This window comes from Prionailurus bengalensis, chromosome B4 (genome assembly GCF_016509475.1).
Source record: "Prionailurus bengalensis isolate Pbe53 chromosome B4, Fcat_Pben_1.1_paternal_pri, whole genome shotgun sequence".
NCBI classification, from domain to species: Eukaryota; Metazoa; Chordata; class Mammalia; order Carnivora; family Felidae; genus Prionailurus; species Prionailurus bengalensis.
In genome coordinates, this window is record NC_057358.1 from 2,889,287 (window position 1) to 2,913,743 (window position 24,457).

The window sequence follows — 24,457 nt, forward strand, 5'->3', positions numbered from 1 at the left end:
ACAGAGCCCGACACAGGGCTCGATCCCACAAACCCTGAGATCAGGACCCGAGCTGAAACCGAGAGATGCTTGGCCGACTGAGCCACCCAGGCACCCCAAGATTCCTCAGAGTTTAAACGTCATCAGAACAGACCTCAGGAAGCGTTTGGAAACAGGTCCCCGGCGCTCCCTGACCTCCAGGGAGGGAAGATCTGACCAGAGGCTCCTACCTGCGCCCTAGTTTGGTGAGAAGCAGCGAATACGTAAGATCAGAACAACTTAAGGGTCCGATCTTTCTGCCGCGTCTCAAGTCACCAGCACGCATTTCCCACCTCGCTGCCCCCTCGTTCTCCCAAGGTTTGGTCATTCTGGGTGCCCGTAACCAGACTCCACATTCCCTGAAGGCCGGGTGTACATTTCTGCGAACGACAAGGCGACTGCTCTCGAAGCACTAAGATTCTGACTCGCCAGCAAGATCACATTTCCCCATGGTAACAATTAGGAGAGTTGCTTTAATTCCCCGACGTGGCCACCGAAGCAAAAGCGAAAGCACGAGGAAGGAACCCTGTGACGCAGGCTGTTGGGGAGCAGGGGTGTCTTCCCGTTTCCCTGGCTTTTGTCCTCCTGGGTTCCCCTCCCTGGAAGGCGGCCACCTGCCGGGCCCAACCCCGCCCGGTGGGAGGAGGACCCACGAGGGCTGACTAACCCACAGGCCCCGCCCCGAGCACTTAGACAGGCATTGGGGCCCAGGGGGCATCTGGATCCCTCGCGGTTGGCTTTGGGGATTCCAGCACAGCCTTCCTGATGCAGAATCTGCACCAGCTCTAAGTCTGAGTGAAGGCCAAGGCTTACCCGCCGGGTTTTGTTCCCTTGGCGTCTCAGTTTCTGTGCCCGGAGCCTGACTTCCTCATCTGCCCAGGGGGGCTCCGGACCCCACAGGCTTCCTGTGAGCGTCCACCCCAGCTGGTTATTAGCCACAGGCACGGCCCCTCCCCGGGCCCCAGGCAGAGCTCCGAGCTGTGGCAAGAGGCCGGCTGGCTTCACTAGATGACTCACTGCAAGTGAGTGAGTTAAAGCCCAGTGAGTCTTGGAGGGGGTTTTCAGGATGTACTGGCCAGACTGTTCTCCGTCTGCCCCTCCCCGGGAACTTGGTGGAAATGCTCAGGCTCCTCCCTCCCCCAGAAGCCCCCAGGGACTCTGCCAGGGCCCAGGGGGGTACCCAGTGCGAGGTGGGCACTGAGTGGGATGTGAGTGTAGGAGTGGGATGCAGGGGTGGGGTGCAGAGGTGAGTGCAGGGGTGGGAGGCAGGGGTGGGATGCAGGCAGGGGGCCTCCCATGACAGGTTACAGTCGGGGCAGGCTTTTATCCCACAGGGACTCGGGGGCGTCCCCTCCGGATCATGTCTACTTGTCACAGTTCCTTCCTTCAGCCACTTACATGGCGCAAAAGCCCCATTTATCGTGCCTGTGTGAGGGGCCCCTTGGGAATGACGCCTCGTAAAGGAGGGGCGTTCAGGAGGGTGACGGCCCGGAAGTCGATGTTTATCATACTTCCCACCCGGTGACGGTGCCGTTGAAGGGCTCGGGGTCAGTTTCCCTGTGACGGTGGCTGCAGCGTGAGCCCCGGAATCCTGGAGCCTGTTGGGGGGGGACACTAAGCAGCTGTGTTGTCCCCCCAACCGCCCACCTGACACGGCCACCGGGGACGCACAGGCCGCCCGCACAGGTGTGAGAGCCCACACTGTGCCACTCCTCCAGGGACGAGGGGTGGGTGGGGGCTCGCAGGGTGTCTGTCTGGGGGTCTGGAGCCCCATGTGCAGGTCGAGGGAGGGCATCCAGCGTGTCTGACCGGGACGCGGTGACATTTCGGGGGGAGCTGTGGGCTTGTGCTGTGGAGACGACCGACCGTGAGATTCAAGGTCGAGCATCCAGGTGGGGCCAAGCAGGTAGATAGAGTCCCCATGCTGGACAACCTGGCCCTGAGGAGTTTGGCTCGACGCGTGCAGGCCCTGTCGAATCGAGGGCAGGGACATGGGCATATCCGAGTTTGTGGGTGCCGACGCAGGAGACCCTGGGGCGCCTGGGGGGCTCCGTCGGTTAAGCATCTGACTCTTGATTTCCAGCTCAGGTCATGATGTCACTGATCTGTGCTAAGCATGAGCCTGCTTGAGATTCTCACTCTCTGCCCCTCCCCCACCTGTGTGTGCACCTGTGTGTGTGTGTGTGTGTGTGTGTGTGTGTGCGCGCGCGCACGTGTGCACATGCTCTGTCTCTCAAAATAAATAAACATTTTAAATGGATAAATGAATTTATTAATTTATTTTGAGAGAGAGAGCGAGAGGGAGGGGGGTAGGAAGGGACAGAGAGAGAGGGAGAATCCTTGCTGACCCCACAGAGCCGAAATCTCATGAGTCACGATGAAGACCTGAGCCGAAATCAAGAGTCAGACGCTTAACTGGCTGAGCCACCCAGGCGCCCTGTAATATTTAAAAAAAATTTTTTTAATGTTTATTTATTTTTGAGAGAGCGAGAGACAGAGTATGAGCAGGGGAAGGGGCAGAGAGAGGGAGACACAGAATCCGAAGCAGGCTCCAGGCTCCGAGCTGTCAGCACGGACCGCGAGACCGTGGGCTCGAACCCACAGACTGCAAGATGGTGACCTCAGCCGAAGTCGGCCACTTAACTGACCGAGCCACCCAGGCGCCCTGTAGTTTTTTAACAAGAAGAACGTGTTTATAAATTACTTGTGTCGTAACTAACCAAAGACATACAGCCGTTCCAGTCCTCTGGCCGTGGTGTAGATAAGGTTAGAGGCACAGGGCGGGATGTGGGGCAAACGTGGGGAGAAATGCCAGTTTCGAGGGCAGAGGCTGTCGTGGTGTGTGGGTCCAGCGTGGGCAGCAGCCCGGAGAGCACGTACGGGAAAGGCAGCACGTGGGGGGCGTGGAGGCTGTGCCCTGATGTGCAGCGTCTGAGGGTCTGGAGGACCGAACAGCTGTTAATCCGTAGGTCCTCAAACGGGGTTCGACCGGGAAGTGATGGCTCGCAGATGTGCACGTGTCCACGGACGTGTACGTTTTACGTGTGCGTTAAACGTGGACTTATTTCTAAGGTCTGGGCCCCATGCTCGTCCAGCCACGTGACTACTGTAGCCTTTGAGAGCCGACAGCCGTGTTCTCGGGTCTCAGACGTGGCTCAGCTGTGACCATCTCTGCCTGTCTTCTGGGTGGCTTTGCCCTCCCAGTGCGTACGAATTTCGTGTCCGTGTCTGTAACGCTCCTGGGAGCCAGGTGCCTTCCGTGTATTACCAGGGGTGGCTTTTCCTTCGTGGCCCGTGTTCTCCAGCCTCTGCAGTCCTGACATTTGTGTCTGAAACGTGAGTTAGCGGGGGAGGCAGGGGAGCGACCCGGTGTCCCGCAATTCGGCCCGGAGCCGGGAGCTGCCCGTTCGAGGCCTGGGACCGACCGTCCCCTCCCGAATCCTGGCCTCGCGGGCCGGCCTCTTCGTGATGACACAGGGTTTGCAGTTTCCTGTTCCCTCCGCTCTCCCCGGGGCTTACCCGGCCCAGGTGCGCCGCTCAAAAGTGGGGCTCCCGTGGAGAGCGAGTCGGGGCGTCGTGAGAGCACGAGGCTGTGTCGCACAAAACCGCTTTAATCCCCTCTAGGTAGCGTCCTCTGGGCAAGTATGGAGCATGTCCGAGATTTATCTCGAGGAGGTATTTATTCATACCGTATTGGGCTGGCTTTTCTTTTGATAAACGGCGTGACTTAGTTTGAATTTAAGGCCCTTCACGGAGACATTCTTTACACCGCCAGCTGCTAACGAATAACGATTTTCCTCCTCCGGTCGCAGAGGCAGCCCTCGTCCGTGTCAAGTTGAGTCCGTCTAACTACAGATAAGCCCCGGTCTCTCTGCTGTCTCGCCGATGGGCTGTGTTGCCTACCAACTCCTCCGGGCCGGGGTCCCGCCTCTGTCTGCGGTGACCGTCAGGGTGCCCCAGGCTCTCGGACAGTGACGCGTCCCGGCCGTGTGCCCTCAACGCGCCGGCCGCCTGGCCCTGACCCCGGACGTGCACGCCAGGCCCGTCGTCCGTGTGAGGAGCCCGCCGCGCGGGCTCGTGGGTCCCCCGTGGTCACAGCGGGTTAAATGGCAGCACGCGAATCGCCACAGTCTGGTCACTGACTCTGTCCCCTTCCTTCCGCAGGTATGAATGCTGCTGTCCGTGCTGTGGTGCGCATGGGAATATACGTGGGGGCCAAGGTGTACTTTATCTATGAGGTCAGTGTTGCGTCCCCCTCCCGCTTTCTCTGACTCGGGGACCCGTGCCTCACGCTTGCCCGGGCGTTGTTGACCCAACACGAGATGACGGGTGGTGGGCACGCCTCTCAGGCCAGAGCAGGGCCCCGTGTGCAGGGAGCGGGGGTGCCCCGGGGAGTGGGGAGGTCGCACTCCTGGTCTGGGTGCAGGTCTGTGAGGTTTGTGCCAGGGGTGAGGGGCTGGGGGGAGCACACGGGGCGCAAAATGCCGCTTCGTGTTACCTGCTGGCCCCGTGGGATGACCGTATTTGTCTACAGCCCTCCTTCCTTCCGGAAGTGATCTGTCACTCGTTATGGGGCTGAACGCGAATAAACATTGAGGTAACTGGGAGGAGGAGGCCACTTTGAGCTTTGTGTCACCACCGGGAAACCCAGACCTCCTCCCCGACAACCCTTTCCGTACCAACTTCAAATGAAGAGTCTGAGGTGAGCCGGGGGCCACGGGCTGTGATGTCCCACTTTCCAGGGGCTGACCACTCAGCGGTAGGCGAGGTCTGGAGGGGAGGCGCCCGTGTAGCTTGGACCGGGGCGTTTACGTCAAAACCTATGAGGGATAAATAATCTCTATTTAGGTTTTAAATTTATGAAACCTAACAAAGTGGAAAACGCGGAAAGAAGAGAGCACGTTTGTGTTTTATTCTGATCCTCCCCAAGACTGTATGAGAGAGTCTAGAAGGGGATCTGAATGTTAAAAAATTACAGCAAATGGGGGGGCACCTGGGGGGGCTGGGTCGGTCGAGTGTCCGACTTCGGCTCAGGTCACGATCTCGCGGTTCGTGGGTTCGAGCCCCGCGTCAGGCTCGATGCTGACAGCTCAGAGCCTGGAGCCTGCTTTCGATTCTGTGTCTCCCTCTCTCTCTCTGCCCCTCTCCTGCTCATGCTCTCTCTCTCTCTTTCTCTCAAAAATAAACATTTAAAATTAAAAAAAAAACTACAGCAAGTATATTTTGTGCAGTGTTTTCCGCCACGATCCCTCTCCACACTTCAGGTTTCTGCGATATCCCACCACCGGGGACTCCCATTTACGTGACCCCTCGTTTGCGGGATCATTCCTCTCCTGCGCGACTGGTGACAGACACCCCACTTTTCAAATGTCCTGACACAGGAGACCTGTGATGGTGTGTGAAGCCATTAGGTGTTTTGTGCGATTACCGCGATCCCAGGACAGGGCGCCGACGGGATGGCCCGTGCGGCAGGGATGGCGGGGGGGCGGTATTTTGCCACAGTGGTTCCTGAAACCGGCTCCAGGCCCTGACCTCCCCCCCACCCTGCCCTGGCCCCCCAGAGCTGGCCCGGGCTCTCCTCCTTCTGGGAAGGGGCGGGTCACAAGCCTCTGCTCGTCGGGCTGGATAACAGTTTGTGTGTTGTTTGCTGGAAAGGTGGTTTTTTTGCCCCGTTCCTGGCTTCGCTCTTCCGAGCTGCGGCTCTGTGGCTCTGGGGTTTGCGTCTCTCGCTGTGAAAAGGATGGGCCCAATCAAAGCATTTCCAGACTGTTGTCTGGGGTGCCTTCGGGGTCACGTCACCCCTGTGGGCGTTGGGCCGGGGCGCTGGTGTGGACAGAGCCCGCCCCTCCGGTGGATGTTTAGCTTGCTACAGTTGCCCCCATGTGTTCCTGCCGCTGCCGGGGACCGCGTGCACGTGCACCGATGCCCTCTGCCTTTCCATTTGGTTCCATTTCACCCTGGGGAGGGGCTGCCTCTGCCTTGGAGCTCCAGCCGGGACCCCCCCCCCCCCCCCCCCCCCCCCCCCCCCCCCGCCTGCTGGGGACTGGGGCGGACTCGGACCAGGTTCCTCTCTTGTGACCGACAGCGTGTTTTCGATTCACTGCAGACGATTCTGCCTGGACTCTGGGCGTGCAGCACGTGGGCCCCACAGTGTTTGTCCCCCTCGCTGGGGACGCTGTGGGGGTTCTCCAGGCTCCAGCTCTGTCACCAGCGGCCACTGGGTCTGGAGGGTGACTGTGGGTGCTGGAGGGAGGGGAAGGAAGTCATTTCCGTTATTTCATAGTTGAAGAAACTGACTGGTGTGTGTCTTTCAAAAAAAGAGACTTTGCTTTTTCTGTGTCTTTTCGTCACGGGCAGAGCTGGGGAGAAAGCCCCAGTCCCCCATCCGGCCGGTGACGGGGATGGGACCTACTACCCCCGGGGACGCTGATGTCTGCAGACATTTCGTGGCTGTCACGTTATTAGGGCTCCCGGCATGTGGTGCCCGGGGACCAGGGACGCCACTCAGCTCCCTGCGGTGCCCAGAACAGCGGCCACAACAGGGAGTTAGTTACCTGGCCCCAAATGTCCACGCTGCCGAGGTCAACAGGCGGAGGGCGTGCAGTGGGCCTGGTGGCCGCGTGCATGCCAAACCTTTGGGTGTTGAATCCGGCCTAGTAACTGTCAGCATTAATCCTGGTCTGGTTTAAGAGTTCTGTTGTGGTTTTGTTTGTCGTCACCGGCCCTGTGTCCTGGGGGTATTGAGATGGGATAAGTCAGATGAGATCTCTACCACCAGACTTCACCGTCTGCCCAGTTCAGGAATCGCCTTGGGGCACATCAGCTATGCCCGCCCCCAGGAACGTGGGTTCCTTGGGAGAAGAGCATCTTGGGTTTTGTCTGGAAGAGTCTTAACACGGGAAAGCAGACTTCTTCTCCCCATCGTGGGCTCCGCTGCCCGCTTTCGTCCCGACCACTTTTGGGGCCGTATTCTCGGTGCCCTCCCTGAAGGGGTGGGGTGGGTGGGGTCCTGTCGGCTGGGCGAGCCCGGCATCCCGCCCCTCCCCGCAGGTGGGCAGTGCGGAGTCCTGAGTCTGAACAGATCCCGTGTCTTTCAGGGAGGGTCTGTGTGCAGGGTGGTGTAATAACTGCTTTACTGGTGACTGGCACCTCGGGAAGAAGGTGCCGGGGACAAGAGCAGAGGGCAGTGTCTGTGGCTCGGCTCCAGGAACGGCCGGCCCGTGAGTCCCAGCGATGGGGAGCTAACGGGGGCAGCCTGGAGAGGGGCTCCCTTGAACCGAAGGCATCTGTCTGGAGAAGACACCTTGCTTCTCGTGACACCTGTCCCCCCCACCCCCAAAAGAGGAATTCTAGGGAACAGCGTGTCCTTTCTGTCCCCATGGGGGGACGTCCTGGGCTCACTCAAAACTCTGTCGCCTCCCACCCTCAGACTTTGCACTGGGAACCGATAGCATCTCATCAAAGTGAATCCGTTCAGGTACCATCAGCTCTTTGTCACCGACGTAAAGGACCCTGTCTTTGAAATCCAACCGACTCTGAAATCTGCTGGTTTTTTTCCTAATTCATTTGGGCAGCAGAATGCTCATCCTTTACCCACCCGCCTAGCATGCCCGTCCCTAGGACGGGCAGAGGGCACCGGCCGGGACCACCCCCTTCCCCACAGTTGTGACAGAAGTGTCTCCAGACGTGGGCAGTGGTGCTGGTGGGCACAGTGAGCCCCGTTGGGGACGGCCGTCCGAGACCTCTTGGGGCTCAGATTTACAAGATGTTTGGTTTTCTTTCTCCAAAACCTCACTCAGCTGCCTGTCGGTGTGTATAGCCCCCCGCCCCCACCCCCCCGGAGCTTGACTGGAGCTTTGGAGGTTCCCAACGCGCCTAAAGAGTTAAACGGGTTAGTGTTACATAAAGGAAGGGTTTTTGGGTTTTTTCCCTCAGCAGAAAGTTTGTGGGAAGCGTATTGATGGGAAAACGCTGGCAGCCCTGCTCCAGGCCCGGCACCCGGATTGTTCTGTCTGGCTGCAGCCGGGACTGCTGTAAATCCGGGCCAGGACCACGTGCTGTTGTGCTGAGCCCTTGGGCACCGTCTGGGGAGCAGGGGGCGGGTGGCCGATTAACCCGTTCTTTCCACCTGGTGAGTCAGTTGTCGGTTTTTCTCCTTTTCCTCCCAGGCTCGGGTTTTTCCTTAGAGACCTACAGGTGTCTCCAGCTGTTCGGGGACGGCGGTGACGAGCACGTCACATGGTTTCACAGGACTGTGCCCAGGACGAGGTCCCGGGGTTGAGGAGGGCCGTTAAGTCCTCTGTTCCTCCTGTCTTTGGTTGCTAGAAACAGGAGGCCAGTTCTGTCTCCTATAATCTGCAGACTCAAAATCCTATTAGCAGAAGGTTTTTCTGCAGATTTACAGAAGTTATAGCTCTTTAAACATGACTCACTTAAAAGTCTTTCCTCTTTTTTGTGCGTTTATTTTTTTATTTTACGGAGAGGGGCGGGGAGCTGGGGAGGGGCAGAGGGAGACAGAATCCCAGGCAGGCTCCTTGCTCAGAGCACAGCCCGACGTGGGGCTCGATCCCACGACCCTGGGATCATGACCGGAGCCTAAACCAAGAGGTGGACGCTCAGTGGACTGAGCCCCCACCCCAGGCGCCCGGAGTCTCTCCTCTCAGAGATAACGCTTACCAGTTGGGCATGGGCACACAGACCTGGAAATACCCACAGGCCCGTCTCTGGTCTTCCGAACCCTGAATAAAGGCAGGAGTGATTCCCGGCACATTCAGCAGCCGGCCTTCTTGTTAAAAGCACGCATGTCAGACTTCCTGGAGAGACGGGCCTCGGCCAGGTCAGAGCCGCGACCCCGGCCTGGCCGGCTTGGGCTGCAGGGAGACCCTGCTTGTCAGAGCTGACTTAATACCCTGATAAACCAGCTCTAATCTGTCTGTTAACAGAGGGGTGTCATTTTCCCCTTCCGAACAGAAACCCCGTTTGCCACGGGGCACGTCACTTCTGACGGGCTGCCTGCGTTCACCGTCTTTAAGCAGGAAATGTCATGCTCGGGGCAGAAAGACAGTGACCACCCAACCCCCACTTTCCAGCCAGGCTGGGTGGAACAGCAGCGGTCCCCTCCTGGCCTGCCCTCCTCTGCTGGGCATGGGGCGTCCGGGTGTGGTGGGACGTGGGTGCCCCCCGTGCTCCTGACGGGGCGAGCAGGCCAAGGTGCCCAGGGTGACTTCTGGGGGGCGTGCTGGCCTGCTCGGACCCGCCCCACCCCTGCCTCCGCCTCCACCCACTCTCCACCCCGAGTGCTGGGAAGGCCAGGTGACCAGAACCACACTCTCTTCTCCTGCAGGTTTGACACTTAACTGTTTCTACATTTTAACTTCCTTAGAGTCAGAACTACTAACCCACAAAGCACCTGTCTAAAAACAGTAGGATGGCCCGAACGAGCAGTCAAGTGTGTGTCCCTTGCAGCTGACTTGCGGGGTCGGCTGCCGGGCTCCAGCAGGCCCGTCCGCACGGTTACTGGGTTCACAAAGGTCCTGTGGCCGCACGCAGCCGGATGACGGAGGTAACGGGCATAGGGCTGAGCGTCTCTCCCGCTGAGGGCCCGCTCTGCGACCCGTCCTCGGACCGTCCACACGCTGGTCCTTCTTGACACGGCCTTGCCCTGGTTCCCAGTTTAGTGTTTTAATCTCGGAAATATAATCTCCTTCTGGGCGTTTGCCCCGCCCTGTGTTATCACCGCGGGGCTGTGTCATGCTGATTTGCTGTGACCCGCTGTGACCATGGGTTTTGTGACCGGCCTGGGACTCTGTGTTATCCGCTTCGGCGTGGAGACATCCGATAACGCCAGGGGGCTAACGCAGCACGCTGGTGGACCGGCCGGTCTCCACAGGCACGCCGTGCGGGGCTCCGCCGGGGCCCGTCCTGTTCTAACCAATTGTAGAATTCGAGAGTCTGACCGCAGCTCGGCGGGACACGTGCGGAGGCGGCTCTGGGGCATTGTCCCCGAGATCCCGGAGCCCTGAGCGCTCTCAGGCCCGCTAGGCTGGAGCATGCGGGTCCCAAAGAGCCCTGGGGTTGGGGGGGGTGGTGCGGTGAACTGGGCGCTGGGTCTGGGAGGGCCTGCTGTGTCACCGGGGGGGGTCCGCCCAGAATCTCCTGTAACAAAACAGCCGACATTCCTGGGCTTCGAGGGCACCACCGTGGAGGACCCGTGCCCGCCGCTGTCTCACGCCCACCTGGTTTAGCAGGATGGCATTTCCTGACTCCAAAGCCTCCAGCGGTCGAGAGCGCACCTCTCGTGTGCTTGCCGTTAAGTCCTGTCGGTGACGTGCTCTCGTTTGTGAAGGACTAAAGCGGGAAGCCAAGACACGTATCTACGCAAAGCAGCAGAAGCCCGGGAGAGGTCTCTGGTGTCAGTGGTCACATCTAGAAGACGCTTCGCGGTCGCAATCTTGGCTACAGCGTCCCCGCTGGCAGCTGGAACGTGTGCCACTCAGACGGCGAGATGCTGGGCGAAAAATGCCAGAAACGGGGTCCGGAGGGAGGATCGTCCGGCTGAGGAGAAGGGTGGATGCCTCCAACATGAGCCTTCTAAATCACAAAGCGTCTTTCCCATAGCACGGGACTCCGGTTTCCTTCTGGGTCTTTAATTAAAAAAAATTACGCAGTATGAGGTCTCTTGTGGGAGGAAGCCACCCACCGTGGACGGGTTCCGACTCTTCTCAGAGCCGATTTAACAGGTGCCTAAAAATGCAGGTCAGAGTGACCTCTGAAGGCAGCACGGGGTCCTGGGGACAGACTGGGCCCCCAGGCCTCCCTGGACATTGCTCAGGACAGTTCCAAGGGGGTCAAACTGACTTCAGAGTCTGGGGCACGTTTGGGGACGTCACCAAGAGGTGCCGCTCAAAGCCTCCACAGGTCGTCACACTTGGTGCGGCCGCGAAGGGTCTCTCTCTGGCCCAACACCGTGCAAACGAGGGCCAGCCAGGCGGGGAGCGTTACTCTGGGGTAGAAACTCAGTGCGGTTCTTCTGGCTTTTGCGTGCCTTTACTCCCGTGTGAGTCATGGAACTCGCTCTGAAGTCAGACTCCAAAGAGGGTGGCAGAACATATTTTGGGCTCTTGGCTGTATTGGAATAGGCATTCAAACCTCAAATGAGGCTCCAGTAGAAAACAGCTCGTCCGAGCTTGTAAATTATGGTACGTTTGTGTAAAACCGGCCTTCTTGGTTTAGTCACGTCTTCCTGGGAAGCGAAGGACGGCTTAAAACTGCGGTCAGATGTGCCCGAGCCCCCGGCCCCTGCCAGTCACTTCCTCCGGCCCAGCCCACGGGTGCTTCCTTTCCCGTAGACCGCCGCGCCGCGCGAAATAAACCGTCTAGGGAGGATATTCTGCCTTTCCAAATGTGTGTCATGTTTTCTAGGAGGATTTCCCACGTTCCTACTCCAGGAGCAAAGGGATTCGGAAATGTTTTTGTTGAGTCAGTGTTCAAGGCTGAGCGGTGACAATACAGGCAGAGGGAAATTTGCATTCCCCACACAGGCGCCTGCGGGCAGAAGCTGTGGAATGCCATGCGGGCAACACGAGTTGCCCGAACTGTCCAGGGGTCCGTGCCGCCAGCCAGGTGCAGCGGAGACAGCCCTCGACAAGCTGGGGACACTGCCCCAGCCTCCGCGTCCTCGCCGGCACTGGGGCGCCCGGGGCGGCCCCTTCCCCTGGGTGTCCTTGGTGACCTCAGGACGGAGGGTGCCGGAATTACTCTGGAATTACTCTGGCGGCCGTCGGAGCGGGGGAGCGGCGTGTTGGCTTTCTGGGTGTTGCCGAGGGGTTAGCGCGTGTCACCCTGCCGTGCGCGGGATGGCCCTGGTTTACACCTGCCGTTCTGGCCTCGTTGAAGATGTTTTCTCTGGTCGTTGGCCCGCGCGGGTTTGGGGCTGAAGCATCGTGCTGTGCGCTGGGTCCAGTTCAGCGCAGGCCTGTGTCCTGTGACACGTGCTGTGTCCCTGCATCCCAGGCTTCAGAGAACGGAGCTCGGAAAGCCGGCACCGCCACAGACGTTGAGTGCTGTTCCCGTATCTGAGGAATGGCATGGCGTGTGGTGCGTGCAGAGTGACGGGGTTGGGGGGGGGGGGTAGTTCTTAGCAGAAACTGGGGAGTTAGTTGGCAGGGCTTGGTGACAGGCAGTCCTGAGGCCAGAGGCTCCCTCCCTCTGCGTCCTCTCCCTGCTGTCTGTCTGTCTGTCTGTCGTCTGTCTACTGTCTGGCTACCCGTCTCTCTACCTGTTTGTAACACGCTGCTCACTGTCCCTGGGAGTCCCTTAGAAGCAGGGAGGGCCTGCCTTTGCATTGGTCCCGGGGCAGCGTGTGTGGTTGGTGACTCACAGCTGGCACAGCACAACTCACACCTCTCGGGAGCCCCCCTTCCAGGGGCCGGGCCTGGCCCACGTCACCCTCCACAGACATCCTCGGCGGCCCCATACGTTATATGGACAGGGCTAAAAACGCACACCCGGTAGGCTTTGTCGCTGCCCCACGAAGACGGCCTGTTCTGGGGGGCTGTGGGGAGCCTGAGCCCGGGGGTCACGTCCTCAGTACAGGAGGCGTGGGGAGGCCCGCCAGCTCCAAGGCGAATCTGCTCACGGCTCCCCTGCCCCACTTTAGTCCATTCCATTTGTCCCTCTGCTGTTTGTCACACAGAACACCAGACTGTGACACGTGCATGGGTGTATGTGTATTTAGATGTTCGCATACTACACGGTGTGAAACATTATGTGACTATAATACGTTGTATGCAACCTATGTTCTGTGTAACATATAAAGTATGTATTTGCTATATTTACGATTGTAATTATATTGCTATTTTGTAAACGTATATGGTTGTATATTGTACACAACATGTTACGTGTTACGTATGATGTGTATCTATATAGCCTATAAAAATATATACACAGACACAGGTGTGTGTTGATAGCCTGGTGTTATGTGTGTGACAAACAGGAGAGAGGTGGTCTGGAGTGAAACAGAACAAAGAGAGGTTGAAGGCAGGCTCATTCTGTATAATTTATAGACATACATCATGAATGTATTCTGACTATATAACACAGATATAATAAGTTCTATAATACGATGTTTCAGGATGTAAAGATAACAGTAATGTATCGTATGTCATGGTATACGATATAATATGTTAATGTGTATCATATATTATTACGATACAGTGTATTAACACGGTACGTTACATCATATGGGAACATATTTTTGACGGGTAAGCACAGGTTCACGCAGTGATTGCCCGTAAAGGCTCCTGTCCTGTTGATTAACTTTCACACACGGTCCCTACTCGTGGGCCATTTCATTTTGAAAAAATCCTTACTTTTTTCTTTCCTCTTGACCTCCACGAGGGTAGGAGATACGAATCCACCGAAACAATCTATTATGATCAACTTTCAAAGTGGTTAGTGCCTGTTCCTTTTTAAGGTTAAATGTCCTGGGGAGAGAGAGTCCGGGCGGTAAAGACGCAAACGGGTGTGTCTGTCTTCCTCGATCTCGTGCGGTCTCTGGGGAAAAGCGAGATGCCCTTAGAGCCGGAAGGTCCTGGTCCTCGGGCGCCTTGACCCCCGCTGGCTCACCGCCCCCTCCGGCGAGTCAGACGCAGCTAAGCACAGGGTGAGGCCGACCGATGGCTGCGGTGATCCTCAGCCGCGCTTTTCAGAAGCCGAGCACGGTACGGCGTGTGTGTCGAGAGCGGCACGGATAGCGGCCCGGGCAAACTGAGGCCCAGACAGGAATGCTTTCCTGCACGCGCAGCGATTGACACCACTGTTTGCACGTGAGTTTGTCACATCGCGATCAGCGTTGGGGGAAGTATCTCCCCTTTCAGCCTGCGTGGACCTGTCAGGTGACAGGCAAACTGGCTTAGTCCCCGTAGTGCCCCGGACGAGTCTGGCAAGAAGTTCCCATTTGTTGGGGGTTAGACTGAGGAAGCTTCTGTGCACGTTTGCCGCCTAGAAGCAGCACGGGTGGCGCCCTGCTCGGAGCCGCTGGGGTCCTAGGGGCTCAGAGTCCTTCCTCCTCGCACTTTTTCACAGGATGTACAGGTGGATCTGACGTCTCAGTAGAGTTGAACCCAGTGTGGTTTTTTTTTTTTTTACAAGGATGTCCACCCTCTTTCCGCAGGGTTACCAAGGCATGGTTGATGGCGGCAGTAACATCGTGGAAGCCAACTGGGAAAGCGTCTCCAGCATTCTGCAAGTGGTACGTGCTCACTTCCCATACTCCCTGTGTCTCCAAAGTAAGTCACTCTGGTAGTTGGAAACCTTTGGTCCTTTGGCTCCGGTGATGCTGGAGGCGCGTCAACGTGCTGGCCGGCATTACCGTCTTCGTCCACTTCTGTGGTAGGGACACATCCTCAACCGGTGGCTTAATTAAACTTTTCAACACGCTTTGCATCGTGCCAGCAGAGGATTATTCTTGCACTGGAGACTCACGCGTGACAGCTGGGGTTCACTTGTGGGCCTTGTCGTGGATTTCGGGTTTGTTTCTGTTTTTTTTTTTTAATTTTTTTTAACGTTTTATTTATTTTTGAGACAGGGAGAGACAGAGCATGAACAGGGGAGGGTCAGAGAGAGGGAGACACAGAATCTGAAACAGGCTCCAGGCTCCGAGCGGTCAGCACAGAGCCCGACGCGGGGCTCGAACTCACGGACCGCGAGATCACGACCTGAGCCGAAGTCGGCCACTCAACCGACTGAGCCACCCAGGCGCCCCCGTTTCTGGTTTTTTAAGGCCGGATTAATGTTGAGGCAGCTTCAGCTTGTTGGTGCCTGCCGGATTTTCGAGAGTCACCGGGCCTGGGAACCATCCCCGCTGGCGGCCTCCGAGGGCTGCGGGATTCAGTGGGAACACAGCTCCCTGTGCCGGGCTGAGCCAGACGTGGCTGCTGGCTTTGGCTGTGCCCAGCCGTGGGAGCGTGCTGCTGTAGGCAAGACGGGTGCCGACCCGGAACATAAAAGGAGCCTGCCCAGATGTCTCGTGCCGGACGAATTCCCCAAACACGGTCGCTCCGTGAAGGCCCGAACCGGTGGAGGATGGGTGGCAGGGAAAGAATGGATTTCACGACACAGGTCTTTACTGGTGGTTCCGCACCACTTAACGTGTCGCTCACGTTGAGCGTTTTCCAGTAGAAGGAAACCAGACCGATAGACTCTCGCTGAAGGTGCTCGTGAGACAGAAGGACGGACGGAGTAGATGGTGTCTGACTGTGAACGGAGTGTATTCACCGTAGGCAGGAAGGAAGGAAGTCCCGCACCTCGGGACGGCACGGGCGGACCTCGGGGTGTTGCGCTGAGGGGGGATGAGTCAGACCCAGACAACGTCCGTACGGTCTCACGTGCAGGTGAGATCTAGAAAAGCTGAACCCGCAGAAACAGAGCAGAGCGGTGGCCGCCCAGGGCTGGGGGTGGGGGAAACAGGGAGTCGCTGGTCCAAGGGCACGGACTCCCGGGCTGGGGGTGAGTAACCTCCAGACCTAACGTACAGCATGGTGGCTATGCTTAATAATTCTGTTTTGTACACTCGAGAGTTGCTAAGGGAGCAGATCCTCATTCTCAACACACGCGGGCGCGCACAGAGGTTACAGAGGTGATGGAGGTGATAATGAACTTGCTTATGGCGATGATTTCACAGCGTAGATGTGCGTTGAATCATCGTGTCCTAGGCCTTAAAAACTCTTTAACGACGCTGTAGGATATGATGCTGAGAGTTGCCAAGAGTAGATATTAAACGCTCTCACCACAAAAGAAAGCTCATGTCGTGAACGGATAAGCAGGTCGGTGAGCCTTCTCGTGCGATCCCTTCGCAACACGTGCATGTATCAAATCAGCGCGTTGTGCGCCCCAACTTACATCCCGCTCTAGGTGCGCTACATCTCCGTGGCCCCCGGTGGGGAGGGGATCGCCGGGTGTACGCTGTAAGGCTGGTTACACACTCGTAGGTCCTGTCCTCTGCCCTCCCCGGAAACAGGCCGGAGGGACTTTTACAGCCGTCGGCACTTGGAACGCTATTTGCAAAAAAACGAGAACGCGTCTTCTGAATTCCAGGCAGCAGACCCACGTGTGACAGGACCATTTCCGGTCTGGTGCGCGACCGCCCAGGGAGATAGGAGCCCAGGCGGGGCTGTGCGGGGCGCGGAGGGCGACTCGTTGGCGATCCTCGGTTCTGGCTTAGCTCCTGAGGCCCCGCGAGCCCCTCGGTGTTTATGGGCTGTGCCCGCTTGACCTCCGGTTGTCAGCAATCCCAGGACCCTCGAGTTGCTCTCGGTCACATCAGAGTGACCAGTCCCTCTTTGTCCTTGCCCAGCACCTTCCGCCCCGGCTCACCTTTGCTGGGCCACACCGTGCCCCTGTCTCCACCGTACTTCCCGTCAGTCGCACGGGCTCCTTGGGGTGCAGAGCACTGTGCCTTGTGAACTGAGCCCGTACGTGAAGGATTCTGTGCACGTGGAGGTGTTATAAGTGAATTCACGATGTATGTAAAGAAATCCTGCTTTTATTTATTTTTTACTTCTTTAATTTTTTTTTAATGTTTATTTTTGAGAGGCAGAGACAGAGCGTGAGCAGGGGTGGGGCAGAGAGAGAGGGAGGCACAGAATCCGAGGCAGGCTCCAGGCTCCGAGCTGTCAGCACACAGCCCGACGTGGGGCTCGAACTCACAGACCTGGGAGATCATGACCTGAGCCGAAGTCGGACGCTTCACAGACGGAGCCCCCCAGGCGCCCCTGCTTTCTTTTAACTCGTGACTAGGGGTCTTTCAGTTTTGAGAGACCGAGTGTGAAGAGCCCTGACTTGTCTCTCCTGGAAATGTGGGTGATCCAACTGAAGTTTTCTTACAACTTAGCCTTTAAAAAAGGGCGGGGGGAGCGGGGGGAGATGTTAAGACACAAATCTCTTTGGCTCACAGGTTTCTATTCTGCCCGCATGGGGAGCTCCAGGAGAACGGGGGCCTTGGTACCCGGGCGGCTGGCTGTGCCCATTCTCCGGTCACAGCTGCTGGCCCGCGCCCGCCCGTGGGAGGCTCGGTGGGTGGGGGGGCGTGGCCGCCCCCACCGTCCTGCTTCAGCCCGGGCCTGGGGACGGCTGGGTTATCTTGCGGGCTCCTGTGTTCTCTGCGTGTCTACTGACGCGCTGGTAATGCCCCGTGTCAGCTCCCGCGTGGAGAAGGCACGGACACGCGGTCTGGTTTCTTTCCAGGGAGGCACCATCATAGGCAGCGCTCGCTGCAAGGCCTTCCGCACCCGGGAGGGTCGGCTGAAAGCCGCTGGGAACCTGGTTCAGCGGGGCATCACCAACCTGTGTGTGATCGGCGGGGACGGAAGTCTCACCGGGGCCAACATCTTCCGGAAGGAGTGGAGCGGGCTGCTCAAAGAGCTGGCCGAAAATGGTACGTCTGTGCGCCCGCCTGTCCCCCGGGGGGGTTTCTGTTCCCTCCGTTCGTTTGCCGTTCCCCTCGGAGCGCTCCGAACTCACGCGTCCGCCCAGCTGACGGTCGCGGGGCGTTTGGAGGTGAGGGTGCGGGTGTCCACCACCCCGTGCGTCCGGCTCTGCCGGGGACCCCCCGGTGTCTGCCTTGTTGCGAGACTTGAGGTGACTTGTAGCGGAGGACCTTCTGTGTTCCGCGGCCCGTACTTTGGAAGGGTGCTGATGCGGAGGTGAGGCTTGGCATCCGACACGGCCCGCGGCAGCTCATGGCCTCAAGGGACAGCCCCTTCTGACGGGTGGGAAGCTGGCAGGAGCAGGGGCCCCAAGTCTGCGCCGTCTGTCCACGGATGGGAGGGCGGCCGTCAGGTCCCGCGGCACCTGCCGCCCGCTGCACTCGGGCCCACAGCAGGCTCTGTGGTGGCACAGGGGGGTCACTGCCGAGTCCCTGCCCGCGCCCCCCTCGGCAGCTCTCTCCCGAGACCCGGAAGCGGGTCCCCACCACCGCCCCCCACGTCGGTGAGAAATCCACGGGAGCACACGCAGCGTCCCTAAGCTCCCGGGTCTCTGCGAGTGACACCCCCTCACACGGAGGGACGCGTGCCCGAGGCCGCCGGCGGAGAGAGGTCGGGTTTTACTAAAGCCGGACGCGGCGTGCTCCCCCTTCCCTTTCTGTGCTGAGCCCCTGTGCCCGGCTGGTGACATCTCCTGGCCGCAGGCTGGCTGCCGTGCCCTCAGCGCGCAGACTGAGCTTGTTCAGAAAACACAACGACACGTGGGAAGCCGGGGCGGAGTGGCGGCTTTGTCTCCCCGGGACGCCCTGCTTCTCGCTGGCCGAGTGCCTGCGGGGTCGGCGGCGGCCCGTGTTCAGGGCCTGCGGTCTGTGTCCCACGCAGGCGACATCGACAGGGAGGAGGTGCAGAAGCACGCCTACCTCAACGTCGTGGGCATGGTTGGCTCCATCGACAACGACTTCTGCGGCACTGACATGACCATCGGCACCGACTCCGCCTTGCACAGGATTATCGAGGTCGTGGACGCCATCATGACCACTGCCCAGAGGTGAGCCGGGGAGCGGGCGCTCGGCTGGGACGGGCCGCGGTGCAGATGTCCCTGCCAGCCCCGGGAGGTCCCCTGGTGGGCATTCTGTGCTGCGGTGTGGACCTCAGTCCCGACCCCGGGAGGTCCCCTGGTGGGCGTTCTGGGCTGTGGTGTGGACCTCAGTCCCGACCCCGGGAGGTCCCCTGGTGGGCATTCTGTGCTGCGGTGTAGACCTCAGTCCCAACCCTGGTGGGCGTTCTGTGCTGCGGTGTAGACCTCAGTCCCGACCCCGGGAGGTCCCCTGGTGGGCGTTCTGTGCTGCGGTGTAGACCTCAGTCCCGACCCCGGGAGGTCCCCTGGTGGGTGTTCTGGGCTGCGGTGTGGACCTCAGTCCCGACCCCGGGAGGTCCCCAGATGGGCATTCTGGGCTGCAGTGTGGACCTCAGTCCCGACCCCGGGAGGTCCCCAGATGGGCGTTCTGGGCTGCAGTGTGGGCCTCAGTCCCGACCCCGGGAGGTCCCCAGATGGGCGTTCTGGGCTGCAGTGTGGGCCTCAGTCCCGACCCTGGGAGGATCCGAGATGGGCGTTCTGTGCTGCGGTGTAGACCTCAGTCCCAACCCTGGTGGGCATTCTGTGCTGTGGTGTGGACCTCAGTCCCGACCCCGGGAGGTCCCCAGATGGGCGTTCTGGGCTGCGGTGTGGACCTCAGTCCCGACCCTGGGCGGTCCCCTGGTGGGCATTCTGGGCTGCGGTGTGGACATCAGTCCCGACCCTGGGAGGTCCCCTGGTGGGCGTTCTGGGCTGCGGTGTAGACCTCAGTCCCGACCCCGGGAGGTCCCCAGATGGGCGTTCTGGGCTGCAGTGTGGGACTCAGTCCCGACCCCGGGAGGTCCCCAAATGGGCATTCTGGGCTGCAGTGTAGACCTCAGTCCCGACCCCGGGAGGTCCCCAGATGGGCGTTCTGGGCTGCAGTGTGGGCCTCAGTCCCAACCCTGGGAGGATCCGAGATGGGCGTTCTGTGCTGCGGTGTAGACCTCAGTCCCAACCCTGGTGGGCGTTCTGTGCTGTGGTGTGGACCTCAGTCCCGACCCCGGGCGGTCCCCGGATGGGTGTTCCGTGCTGCAGTGTAGACCTCAGTCCCGACCCCGGGAGGTCCCCAGATGGGTGTTCCGTGCTGCAGTGTAGACCTCAGTCCCGACCCCGGGAGGTCCTCTGGGGGGCGTTCTGTGCTGCAGTGTAGACCTCAGTCCCGACCCCGGGAGGATCTGAGATGGGCGTTCTGTGCTGCGGTGTAGACCTCAGTCCCAACCCTGGTGGGCGTTCTGTGCTGTGGTGTGGACCTCAGTCCCGACCCCGGGCAGTCCCCTGGTGGGCGTTTTTGGCTGCAGTGTAGACCTCAGTCCCGACCCCGGGAGGTCCCCTGGTGGGCGTTCTGGGCTGCGGTGTAGCATCTTGTAGAAAGTGGGCGCTCTCTGAACTTAGGCACTGCCATCGGCAGGAAGCAGGCTTTGCTTCTAACTTGGCTGTCGCAGGGCCTCTCTCTGTGCTTTTCATGCTGTTCCCAGGGGTGGTAAGTCGATGTTTCCTTGTCTCTTTTGCAGCCACCAGAGGACCTTTGTGCTTGAGGTCATGGGGAGACACTGCGGGTACGTATGTGCGGGTGCCGTCTGCGTGGCCGGGACCCTCGGCCTGGCCCCTTGGCCGGTCCACGCGGGAGCCCGCCGCTGCCTTACGAAGCCACCGCCCTTTCCAAATAGGTACCTAGCCCTGGTGAGCGCCCTGGCCTGCGGGGCAGACTGGGTGTTCCTTCCAGAATCTCCCCCAGAAGAAGGCTGGCAGGAGAACATGTGCGTCAAGCTCTCGGAGGTAACGCGCGTCCTGTTTCCCGTGCCTCGCAGCGGCTCCGGTCACACCGCTCTAACCGTGACGGGTGACAGCTGTGGGACTTCCGGCGGGGACGGACTTGGAGACACGTGGGAAGTGTGGGGCTCTGAAGCGAGGTTGAGCTCAGGGCGTCGGGTCTGCTGGCTCCTCGTGGCTCCGTCTGCTCCCCAGCCATGCAGAGTGCGGGAGAGAAACGCCCAGAACGCTGTTCTCCCTGCACGGCGGCCGCTGGTGCTCGAGGTCGTAGAGGCCGTGGCCGTAAAAGGAGTCGAACCGGGGGAGCAAATCCGCTTCCTGTTCCTCCTGCGCTTACCAGCGTGAACAGACCCACGCTCTGACCGCCGTTTCCGCACACGCCGTGCGGCCCAGGTCACAGCCCCCCAGCTCCCCTTCGTGGCCCCTGCCCCTCTGGGCGTGCCTCCGGTTGGATCGTTTACCGGTCGCCCAGAACCAGGCTTTTCCCGTCCTCGTGTCTGTCGTCTGTGGCTCCCGCCGTGCATTATTAGCCCCGGGAGGCACATGAGGTCAGCTCTCAGGACAGAGTCCCCGTGCCTGGTGAATTTCCCTGCCGTGTCACCGCTGCCCTGCGGGGATGTCTTTAAGCGTGTGGCGTAGGCCACTGACGGTCATACTTAGCAGACACTTGGGCTGAGGGTGCACCGGGGACACGTGTGCGGTAAGACATTGCCGTCACCTTCAACGTGACGGGTTCCGAGAAAGGACTGTGGGCAACAGACCGAGGACACTCTGACCTAAAAACAGCGTAAGAAACTCCTGATGGACGCCGCGCCCTTGCCGGGAAGAGCCCCGCATGTAGGAAGATGAAGCTTAGGGAGGGGACCGGTGAAGCCACCGACGTCCCGGGTATGCACGTTACCGGTGACGTATTAGACACGCTCGGTGTTTCTCGCCTCTGACCCGGGGATGTGGGAGGCACCCCCACCGGCCCGTTGGCGTGGGGCCACACGTGGCTGGCTGCGTGAGAAGCACAGTGCTTCTGCGTCGCTCACCCCACCCCCCCCTCGCTGGGGGCCATACCCGTCCCTGCCCGCCACCAGTCCCCCTGCCCCGGGCCTGGCCCAGGACCACGCCATCTCGGGCCACGTTCTGGCCTTCGGGACGAGGAGACGCGGGCCTGCTCTGGGGCCGCGCACAGCGGGCCAGAGGGGCAGCGGTGAGGCTGTTACCTGGGGGGTGGGCGCTCGTGTTTAGCTTTGCCAGTCGTTTCCGTAACCGCGTGGTCTTCTCTGCAAACGTCCTTGGGTTTCAGACTTTGTAAACAGCACTGCGAGCTGGGACGAGGACAAGAACGTGGTGGGGTCCCCGCGTTAGGTGTCGGCAGACTGAGGGCGAAACGCTGATCATTCGATCCGCAAGGAATTTTTATCGGGCGTGAACGTGGCGCCGGGAGCATTTCCCCAAATGTCCCGCCCGATAAACGGGCCCGGGAAGCACACCTCACAGCGTCCGCCAGATTCTGGCTACTTGGGTTTGAAATCGGAAAGGCCGCCCCAAGGCAAGACCCGGGCTCGGGCCCCGGCCCCAGGTTCCTCCGCTGTGCCGCGGGGAGATGCTTCAGCTCCTAGTGACCCGGGGGGATTCGTGGGTCCACGGGTCCCAGTGGGGAGCCAGGGCTCCTGCCGTGCCCTGTTCGGGGCTCCGGGCCTCCCTCCCCACGTGAGTGTGGGTGGCGTGTGGCCACGTGGCCAATCCCGTATTCGTGGACACGTCGTAATCACTTGCGACCACATCTTCTCACGTCTGAGTTCCTCCAAGTAGAGCAGCTTAGTATCTGTCTAGTAGAGGAGAAAACCACCCCGCAGCAAACAGCCTGTGCCCTTGTGACACCGCCCCCACCCCCGAGGGACTGCCCACCTGTGTGACGTCTCCCGGCCTCCCCGGGAGGGTCTTTAACTTGGGACTCGGTAGACAATGTCCTTGCTGACCGTGGTTTCAGCACATCGCTGGGTGTCACCCCCCTCCCCCCCCAGGGGGCTGCGGGGACAGCAAGTGTGGGCTCAGTGCCAGGCTGGCCGGTCCTGCACAGGTGTGGCTTCCCCACGTGCGTGCTCTCTGTGCGACCCCCCCCCACCCCACCCCCCGCCTTCTGCATGGGCCTGGGGCGCCGTGCTCCCCTCCCCCCACCCCTGCACAAGACTGGGGCTCTGTGCTCCCCCTGCCCGCCCAGGCCTGGGGCTCCGTGCTCCCTTTGCAGGGGCAGGAATTCCCTGCCAGGTTCACAGTGAGTGGGTGGGAGGCTCTGGCTTCAGGAGGAGATCATAAGCCTGGTTTGCGGTATAGACGCGTTGCTGGGGCCGATGGCTGAGCTCACCGCCTTCTGGGACCAGATGGCAAACGAGCGTGGTCCCCAGCCTGGAGTCACCTGGATGCTGGCCTGTGTCCGGGATGACCAGCCTCCCCCAACCCCGACCCCCCTCACCCAGAGCGCCTTCACCCGCCCGCGGTAGTCGGTGACCCGTGTGCAAACTTGGGTGAAGATCTCTACCTGGAAAGAGGCCAGTGCGTTTGGGGCAAAGGGCCCTGGGTTTGTCTCTTGTTAAAAACGATTTCGGTGTCCTGTTTCCTAGAACCGTGCCCGGAAGAAAAGACTGAATATCATCATTGTGGCGGAAGGTGCCATCGACACCCAAAATAAACCCATTACCTCTGAGCAAATCAAGGAGGTGAGTGTGTCTGGTTTCGTAATTCTCAGGCGCCAGCCTAGAAGTGGGGGATTTTAACAAGGCTGGCGGGGTTCGCGTTTGGAACGTTGTGTTATTATCATGAAAACGTTTTTGTTCTTCCTGATGTTTAAAAATGTTTTGGTAATGACTCATAACTTTTAACGGCAGGAGACTCCCGCGGCTCCCGCGTACTGTCCTGAATATCCCCAGAGGCCTGGGAGCCGCCCTGACAGTTGAAACGCAGCAGGGGAGGGACAGGGACAGGGGGTCCCGGCTCCGGGCGCCCGCTGCCCGCCAGCGACAGGGGTCGGGCCCCAGTGTTCTCACAAACAAGATTGCCTTGTTGGGTTCACGCCCGTGCTGCGTCCGGCCTCCAGGGCAGCCTTGTTGCAGCAGGGCTCGCCCGAGGGCGCTGGCTTGTCACAAGGACCCCGGACGGGAGGGATGGGCCGGCTCTCCCGTTAGGCCGGCGATGGCTCATGTCTGGACAGAACGCGGGGGAGACAGACAGACGGGCAGGCAGCCTCCGGTTGAAGCTGTCCATCAGGGCAAAGGACGTTATCGGCTGCCTTTGCGAACTGGTTTCTCTGTCCTGCCTTTCGTTCCTTCCCAGACCAGCCGTGCAGCTGAGTATTAGAACAGGGGGATCTGTCTGGGAAAGTTATCTGCCATTATCGACAAGAAGTAATCAATAAGATCAAAGACTTTCCTTTTCCCGCTTAATCAAAGTTGAGATTGATCATGGGATACGAGAGCAGGACGGACCCCAGGCGCCACCTGGCCTGGCCCGTTGCTGGTACAGGAGTTAAGAGGGGTGAGTGCGGATGGCAGCCCGGCCCGGCGACGCCCCCGTGGGGCCGCCCTGGGGGGACCCCGTGGCTGACCACGGCGTCCACGCTGTGCTTTTCATTTACAGCTGTGCAGACTTACGGTGGCTGGGGGGGAGACGTCTGCATTTCTAGAAGGTATTAGTATTGATGTGCCCTGATCTCAGCTCACCATTCACCTAAACGTTCCTCTAGGAAGCGAACTTTAGACACTGGAAGTCTCCCCCGCGTAGGTCCGAGGAAAGGACTCCCGAGTCCCCAGCCCCGGCACAGAGCACGAGATGACGTCCTGTGTCGCTCTGTTTCCCACAGCTTGTGGTCACGCAGCTGGGGTACGACACGCGGGTGACCATCCTTGGACACGTGCAGAGAGGCGGGACTCCTTCGGCCTTTGACAGGATTTTGGTGAGTGAGGATAGACGTCGTGGGGCGCCTCCCCCCAGGAGCGAGAAGGAACGTGTTACCGGGAAGTCCGACCCTCACAGAGCCATCCGGTGGCCATCCGGTGAAGAGCGTCCCTGCCTGCAGAGCCCG

The 24,457-nt window shown here is 59.8% G+C and overlaps 1 protein-coding gene across 4 annotated transcripts in view; it reads left to right on the forward strand.

Moving 5' to 3' along the window:
• LOC122472248 (phosphofructokinase, platelet) overlaps positions 1 to 24,457 on the forward strand; it is a 53,284-nt gene that overhangs the window by 7,906 nt on the left and 20,921 nt on the right. For 3 of the 4 annotated variants that reach the window (XM_043561589.1, XM_043561590.1, XM_043561591.1), the window contains exons 2-9: positions 4,183 to 4,256; positions 14,192 to 14,269; positions 17,263 to 17,452; positions 18,384 to 18,549; positions 20,130 to 20,174; positions 20,286 to 20,394; positions 23,001 to 23,096; positions 24,236 to 24,328. In XM_043561589.1, coding sequence (XP_043417524.1) covers positions 4,183 to 4,256; positions 14,192 to 14,269; positions 17,263 to 17,452; positions 18,384 to 18,549; positions 20,130 to 20,174; positions 20,286 to 20,394; positions 23,001 to 23,096; positions 24,236 to 24,328 — 851 coding nt within the window. The remainder of the gene's footprint in view (positions 1 to 4,182; positions 4,257 to 14,191; positions 14,270 to 17,262; positions 17,453 to 18,383; positions 18,550 to 20,129; positions 20,175 to 20,285; positions 20,395 to 23,000; positions 23,097 to 24,235; positions 24,329 to 24,457) is intronic. The other variant, XM_043561592.1, reaches the window with a different exon arrangement.